The 8,216-nt window shown below is 45.7% G+C and overlaps 1 protein-coding gene across 1 annotated transcript in view; it reads right to left on the bottom strand.

Annotated features, from left to right (window-relative positions):
* Positions 1-299: 299 nt before the first annotated feature.
* Positions 300-8,216, bottom strand: part of LOC140355728 (uncharacterized) — a 36,872-nt gene continuing 28,955 nt past the window's right edge. Inside the window, exons 11-16 of the mRNA XM_072440386.1 lie at positions 5,979-7,746; positions 5,497-5,664; positions 5,149-5,316; positions 4,912-5,082; positions 4,292-4,338; positions 300-1,116 (exon numbers count right to left, since the gene is read on the bottom strand). Of these exons, the coding sequence (XP_072296487.1) occupies positions 530-1,116; positions 4,292-4,338; positions 4,912-5,082; positions 5,149-5,316; positions 5,497-5,664; positions 5,979-7,746 (2,909 nt within the window). The 3' untranslated portion in view covers positions 300-529. The remainder of the gene's footprint in view (positions 1,117-4,291; positions 4,339-4,911; positions 5,083-5,148; positions 5,317-5,496; positions 5,665-5,978; positions 7,747-8,216) is intronic.

Genomic DNA, 8,216 nt, shown 5'->3' with positions numbered 1-8,216 from the left:
GCTGGTCTGAGTATTTCACAAACTGTTGATCTACTGGGATTTTCACACATCTCTAGGGTTCACAGAGAATGGTCGGAAAAAGAGACAATATCCAGTGATTATTATGAAACCCTCTTTTATTATAAATCACATCATCAGCAAAATGTCAACCATCATCAGTCAATTCATCCTGAAAATCAAAGAAATATTAAATACATTTATTAAACATGAAGCAAAACATTTCATCACAAATGTTCAGGGAGTAAATACCATTTTGTCCTGGGACTTTTGAAAACATAAAACTATAATAATAATAATGATAAAATGTTTGAGAATGAGTGACAGTTTCTGACTCCATGAGAGTTTAGTCAGATTTGACAAATTCCTTTTTGAAGCGTTCCAATGTAAAACAGAAATAATTGTTTGATTCGTCGAACACTAAAATAATCTCGACAAAATAATATGAATAATAAAATGCTCATTGAAGTTAAATGTTTTTTCTAAATGTGTTTGTGTTTGGGGTGAGACCAGACTAACAGGACCTGAAGTGTCAGTCCTCCAGGGGGCGCTGTGTGCTCAGCTCCACCAGAGACACTGAACTGTTAAACCTCAGTCTAAACCCAGGAAACAGAGGCTCAGTGAAGGAGGAGCTGAAGGTGTGGAGGTGGGACAGTTCTCCACCAGAGAGGACCTGATAGAAGGACAGAGCTCCAGCCTCAGAGTCCAGGAACACGCCCACTCTGGAGGTGTTTGGAGGAAACTGAGATGACAGCTTATATCTTCTCAAACTTGACATAAACTCAGGTCTTTCTTTCTCATTGTGCATAAAATAATATTTTCCTCCCCAGATCCTCAGATTCCAGGACTGATCATTGAGTCCAAACTCACTCTCCTCACTCTTTCCTCTCCGTCTGATTCCTCTGTAACTCACTGCTACATCAACCTCCCCCCAGCACTGCACCTCCCAGTAACAGCGCCCCCTCAGGCCGGAGGAGGCCAGGACCTGAGGACAGTCTGTGAATCTGTCCTCATGATCTGGAACTTGTTCTGACTCAGAGAATCTCACAGTCCGTTTGTCCTCAGACAGATGGAGTCTTCTGTGTGCCGTGTTTGGATCCAGAGTGAGCTCACAGTGATCTGAAACACAAAGACACATTTAAAATGTGATGATTTAAACATGTTAGTGAGAGTAAATATGAAGTGTGAAAGTGCTGTTTCTTCTCAAAGGTAAATCAATGATAATGAGGTGGTTGGAGGCTCAGCTCATGTGTGATCAGCTTCAACATGTTTAGTTTGGCTCAAAACCTCATCAGTGTTTTGAACTGGGACGTTCAGTTTGTGCGGCTCCAGATCCAATACTGATCTTTAATGTTTGTTCTTTACGATACTGATCCGATACCGATCTGATACCGATCTGATCTTCTTATATTTCATGTTTTTGACCCTTAGTTTAGTCTGATCTTGAGCCTTTATAAAACATGAAGAACACAAAGCTGAATTTGGCTCCAGTTTAATTCCATGACGACAGTTTCAATATGAATATTGCAGAATAGTGTTTTAAAGTGGTCCACAGCTTCAGAGCATCACACTCACTGTGACAGACACATTGATGGATTGATGCAGGTCAAATGAGATGTGCATTTATATATTTGTGAATAAATCATTGGTGGACGACCTAAACTGTGCTTTCTTCACCTGTGAATGTGGATGTTTTTCAGACGTTCCACATTCTGCTTTGGAGCCTCTCAAAATCCACATTTATTCAAAGACAGATTTGTTCTCATCAATTCTCATTTATAAACATGAACGTTGAGATGACATGATTGACAGTTTAAAAGTGGGCGTGGTGTTCAGGGGAGATGTCCGTGGACACAGTGTGGATATTTGCTCCAACTAAAAGACTCTTTAGGCCCTTTTTACTTTAGTTTTTAGACTTGTTTTAGACCGGAGCGCCAAGGCACACGCATTTCCCGAGTCCTCACGGAGCGAGACGAGCCGGTCGTGACACACGGCTGTAAAAACACAAGATTCTATCAAGTCAAAGTACAGCACATTTACTATGTTGTGGAGACACCAGATTGTTGAACTTTAGCCTTCTTCTTTCACCAATAAGTGACTTTTGACTCCTTTGACTCGTCTACTGCCTCTTAAGTCTCTCACACACATGGATTGTAGAAGAACAAGCAACATTTTTAACTGGAACAAGAAAATATGAGCACATTTCTCCTTTTTTAGCTTCACTCCACTGGCTGCCTGTCCATTTTAGGATTCATTTTAAAACTCTTTTATTTACGTTTAAAGCCTTAAATGGTCCTGCCCCTCCTGACCTCTCCGAGCTGCTACACCCCTACACTCCCAGCCGTTCCCTCAGGTCAGCTGACCAGCTCCTGGCAGTGCCACGGGCTAAAGGTCAGAGGTGAACGAGCCTTTGCAGTGGCAGCTCCAGTGGAACAAAGTGCCACTCCCCATAAGAAAAGCCTCTTTTGAAATCGCTTCTAAAAACATCTGTTTTCTCTGGCTTTTAACTCCATGTAGTGTGTTGATTGTATGTTTTATATGTGTTGGGAGGGCAGCACCTTTTTATCTATTTTATTTTGTTTATTTTTATTCCATTGATTTTAGTGTGTTTGTTTGATTTAATTTTCTATTTGATTTTGTTTTTATATCTTATTTTATTACTTTTATCCTATTTATGCCTCTGTAGTCTTTTACCTGCTGTGAAGCACTTTGGAACACTCTGGTTGTGTAAATCGTGCTGTATAAATAAAGTGGATTGGGTTGGATTGGAAAATACACAACTTTATTGATTTAGGATCAGATTTTGCTCCAACTAAAAGACTCTTTAGGCCCTTTTTACTTTAGTTTTTAAGACTTGTTTTAGACTGAAGCGCCAAGGCACACGCATTTCCCGAGTCCTCACGGAGCGCTTTAATTCATATTAAATGATATATTAATATATCTTGAGTAACAGTTAATATGTAAAACGCAGCCTAATTGTGTCTCAGACATAAACATATCAGTGTTTATTTGTGTCTGATACAATATGTCTTTGTGTCTTACATTCAATTAAAAAAGTCAAAGGTCCAAACGTGACTGTGTCATATTAAATAATGATTGAGACACGTCAATATCTCTTTGTGATATGAATCCATTATTATTTGTAGAAAGGATGAACAAAAACAAGTCAAAGACATTTCTTACATTAATACATGACATGTCCTCTGAGTGCGCCATCTAGTGGTGAAATCAGCCTTATTCAAAAGTGACTCCTACTTATTTATTTCTTCTTTATTTTCAGCTTTAATTGGCATGAAAACACAATAAACAGTAATAAACGTGTAGTTTTGAAGAGAAAAAGAGCATAGATCATGTGACGTCTGCAGAGCTGAGCCGATGGTGCCCAGGCACATTGTACTCACAGCTCCTCAGTGTTTCTGCTGCTCTGGACTTCAGCCTTAACATTAGCAGTGACCGCTGCGTGTGGACCACGTGAGGACCATATGCACTTGTATGGAGCCCATCTAGTCACAGGTTCTGATCCCATACTCAAACATACATGTGTCTGTGTGACGGGGGAAAGGGTGGAGTCTGTGGGAGCTGTGGTGGAGGAGGACCAGGGCATCAGGAGTAACTCAACAATGTGGGCTCAGGAGTAACCGCAGCAACAGCCTCCTCTCACTGCCACCAAGAACACGACCTTTTAAGACATCGTTTGTCCCGTCTGCCGTGTCCAGGGCCCAAGGCTTCAGGGGCTTTTTCATCTTATATATGTTGTTTTATCATTGTTCATCGTTTGATGTTGCACCGAATCACCAAAGCAAGTTCCTATTTTGTGAATTATGTTCATTGACAATAAACCTTTTCTGATTCTAATTCTGATTCTGACTTCTTCTTTTGCATTTACCCCTTGACTACAGATGCCACAAACTGCAGCACAAACAGACGGGCAAAGTGTGAGCGGCGGCCGAGGCGTCGGAGCAGGACAATATGTTTCCAAGTCCAATTCATGACGACAGACGAGTACGAGAGCGAAAGCTCAGGATAAAGAAGACGCCGTCATAAATCTGTCTTATAATAATAAGGTATTATCATATTTACCTGTAAGATTAGGAGAATAAAGATGAATGTAAAGATCGCCCTAGTTCAAATGTAAAGTTGGACAGTTCCTCCAGTGAAACAGTTTCAGTCTGATGTTTGTGGAAGTTGCTGCTTGTCAAACCTCTAAATGTGTCGATAAGTTCAAATAAAAACATCAGATCTACAGCTGTGAGTCTTCTACATGTGAAGTTGTACCAAATAAAATACTACTCACATTTTCTAGGACCTGGAACCATCCAGCGCTTTCCAGAAGGATCCAACCTGGAAAACACAAGTCTAGTTTAGACCAGAACCTGGACCAACCCTGAACCAGGACCCACACCTGACAGACTGTAGTGGGCAGTGTGGTCTCACCTGACAGACTGTAGGGGGCAGTGTGGTCTCACCTGACAGACTGTAGGGGGCAGTGTGGTCTCACCTGACAGACTGTAGGGGGCAGTGTGGTCTCACCTGACAGACTGTAGGGGGCAGTGTAGTCTCACCTGACAGACTGTAGGGGGCAGTGTGGTCTCACCTGACAGACTGTAGGGGGCAGTGTGGTCTCACCTGACAGACTGTAGGGGGCAGTGTGGTCTCACCTGACAGACTGCAGGGGGCAGTGTGGTCTCACCTGACAGACTGCAGGGGGCAGTGTGGTCTCACCTGACAGACTGTAGGGGGCATTGTGGTCTCACCTGACAGACTGCAGGGAGCAGTGTGGTCTCACCTGACTGACTGCAGGGGGCAGTGTGGTCTCACCTGACAGACTGTAGGGGGCAGTGTGGTCTCACCTGACAGACTGTAGGGGGCAGTGTGGTCTCACCTGACAGACTGTAGGGGGCAGTGTGGTCTCACCTGACAGACTGCAGGGGGCAGTGTGGATCGTCCCGTAGTGCGGTCAGTCTCTCTGCTGAGGGTCCTGGATGGTTGTAGCTCAGGTCTAACTCTCTTAGATGGCAGTGGGTGGAGCTTAGAGCTGAGGCCAGATAGGCCCCGCCCCTTTCTGAGACCAGACATCCAGACAGCCTAAAGACACACAGCATTACACTCATGTGGAAACAAGGGGCAGAGTGCATGATGGGAGTGTCTCACCTGAGAGTCTCCAGTCTGCAGGGGGCGCTCTTCAGTCCATCACACAGCAGCTCCACTCCTGAGTCCTGGAGGTCATTTTGACTCAGGTCGAAGTGTGTGAGACTGGAGGAGCTGAGGACTGAGGCCAGAGGACCACAGCTGAGAGAGGACAGGCCACAAGTACTCAATCTGGGGACAATACATTGTTATTTATTATGCCCCGAAATAGTAAAAAATAGTATTGCAGTAGTACACAAACTTTGTAACAAAAAATAACTTTAAATGCAAGTTATTCAGACGAATAGAATAGAAATGTAAATGGACTAATAAAAAACAAACACTGAAAGAGCAAAGTGTAGCTGATCTAACCTGAGAGTCTCCAGTCTGCAGGGGGCGCTCTTCAGTCCATCACACAGCAGCTCCACTCCTGAGTCCTGGAGGTCATTTTGACTCAGGTCGAAGTGTGTGAGACTGGAAGAGCTGAGGACTGAGGCCAGAGGACCACAGATGCTGTTTGTCAGGTTACAGCCGGACAGACTGAGGACGGAGAGGGAGATTAGAGCGCACTCACACCTGATCGTAAACAAAGTGTCGACTATGAGGTCCGTTTGGCCGATGTCAGTCTGATTTGTGCTTCAGTGATGCTGCTGGAGGAAGTGGACCTTATGAAAGTCTGTGTGTAGTTGAACTTTAGGATTATGTGGCCTCGAGGACATGTTTATGTACCAGTGTTTTCACATTTTAGCTGCTTTTGTTGGACACATTACCCTGGAATGTTCTGCCATTTGGATTTAGGGTAGACTTAGAGTTGAGAGTGTTAACCACTCTGCCACAGTGTAGTTTGTACTCACATGGCTTTGGTGGAGGCCTTGATAACCGGCAGCAGATTCAGCAGAGCCTTCTCTGAGGGACAGTATTTCCTCAGGTCAAACTCCTCCAGGTCTGAGTCTGTAGACAGTAAGAGAAAGGCCAAGGCTGACCACTGAGCAGGAGAAAGTTCATCTGCCTTCAGGCGTCCTTCTCTCAGGGTGTTTTGGATATCCTGCACCAGACTGCGGTCGTTCAGCTCGTTCAGACAGTGGAACAGGTTCAGGCTTTTCTCTGTAGACAGACCCTCATCATTGAGCTTCTGTTTAAGGTATTTTACTGTCTCTTGATTGGTCTGAGAGCCACTTCCTGTGTGAGTCAGCAGACCCTGCAGCAGCCTCTGATTGGTCGGCAGAGACAGGCCCAGGAGGAAGCGCAGGAACAGGTCCAGGTGTCCGTTTGGACTCTTAAAGGCCTGGTCCACAGCAGAGCTAAAGAAGGCTTCTTCAGAAGAGTTTGATGGGGACAGCAGGTTCTCTCCAGAGCTGAAGAAGGTCTGATGGACGTGAAGAGCAGCCAGAAACTCCTGCACACTCAGATGGATGAAGCAGTAGACCTTATCCTGGTACAGGCCTGGCTCCTCTCTAAAGACCTGTGTGAACACTCCGGAGTACACTGAGGCCGCTGCAGCGTCCAGCCCACACTCGCTCAGGTCACACTCGTAGAAGATCAGGTTTCCTTTCTGCAGCTGCTCAAAGGCCACTTTTCCCAGAGACTTCACCATCTCCCTGGTCTCTGGAGTCCAGTGAAGGTCTGCCCCTGATCCCTGGTGATACTTGATGTTCTTTACTTTGGCCTGCACCACCAGGAAGTGGACGTACATCTGTGTGAGAGTCCGTGGCAGCTCTGGTTCCTCTGTTTGTTCCAGAAGCTTCTGTATAACTGTGGAGAGGATCCAGCAGAAGACCGGGATGTGACACATGATGTGGAGGCTGCGGAAGCTCTTGATGTGGGAGAGAACAAGTGTGACCTGCCGCTCGTCTCTGAACCTCTTCCTGAAGTATTTCTCCTTCTGCGGGTCGGCGAACCCTCGCACCTCTGTCACCATGGAGATGCACTCAGCAGGGATCTGATTGGCCGCTGCGGGGCGCGTGGTTATCCAGAGAAGAGCGGAGGGAAGCAGGCTCCCCCTGATGAGGTTTACCAGCAGCACGTCCACTGAGACGGACTGTGTGGGGTCGCTCAGGGCCCGGGTTTGGCTGAAGTCCAGAGGAAGTCTGCACTCGTCCAGACCGTCAAAGATGAAGAGCACCTGGAGCTGTTGGAAGCTGCAGAGAGCGTTGGATGGACTGAAGAAGTGGTGCAGCAGCTCCACCAGGCTGACCTGTGTGTCTCTGAGCACATTGAGCTCTCTGAAAGTGAACGGGAACAGCAGCAGGAGCTCCTGGTTTGTCCTACCTTCAGCCCAGTCCAGACTGAACTTCTGAGTCAGCACCGTTTTCCCCACGCCAGCAACGCCCTTCGTCAGCACGACTCTGATTGGTCCCTTTGTCTGTGTTCTCATTGGTTCTTCTCTGATTGGGAGTTTAAACATGTCTTCACACTTGATGGCGGTCTCTGCAGAGGCCGGTTTTCTGGTCTCGATGTGTCTGACCTCATGTTGCTCTGTGGCCTCTCCCTCTGTGATGTACAGCTCTGTGAAGATCTGCTTCAGTTCAGAGGAGTTTCCTTCTTTAGCGATGCCCTCACACACACGGCTGAACTTCTGTACCAGACATGTCTTCACTTCTCCCTGAACCTTAGAACACAGACCTGTAAAAAGAGAAATCTGCATCAGACGTGTAACTGGACACACTGGGTTCAGTTAGAGCAGAGAGAGCTCTGGAGATTTTATGAAATTCAACCCACTATTCCGGCCCCCGTCCTCCCTGTTGTGTGTTTGACTGTAATGTTCCCTGTTCCTGTTTCCTCTGGTTGATGGGCCAATCCACAGTCTTCACCTGCAGCCACTTCCAGTATTTAAGGACCTGTTGCAGCTGCACAAGGCCATTCGTCTTCTCGTTCATCAGGGCTGTGGTGGTAGCGACTGACTTATTTGTTATTTGTCTCCTTTTAAGTTGTCACTTTGATTCTGTTCATGGGCCTTTGTTTTGTTTGTCCTGTGACTCGTACCTTATAGAGACACTTAACTTATTTTCTTAGTCGTGTCTGTGTTTGTTCATTTACCTTTGTGTTCCTGTTTATTGAACAAACTTTATTTCACCATTGAACATCTTGGTTTT

This window comes from Eucyclogobius newberryi, unplaced genomic scaffold (assembly GCF_026437365.1).
Source record: "Eucyclogobius newberryi isolate DKJ021-1_F unplaced genomic scaffold, fEucNew1.0.hap1 SCAF_12, whole genome shotgun sequence".
Lineage (NCBI taxonomy): Eukaryota > Metazoa > Chordata > Actinopteri > Gobiiformes > Gobiidae > Eucyclogobius > Eucyclogobius newberryi.
This window is presented reverse-complemented; position numbering and strand designations above follow the sequence as displayed.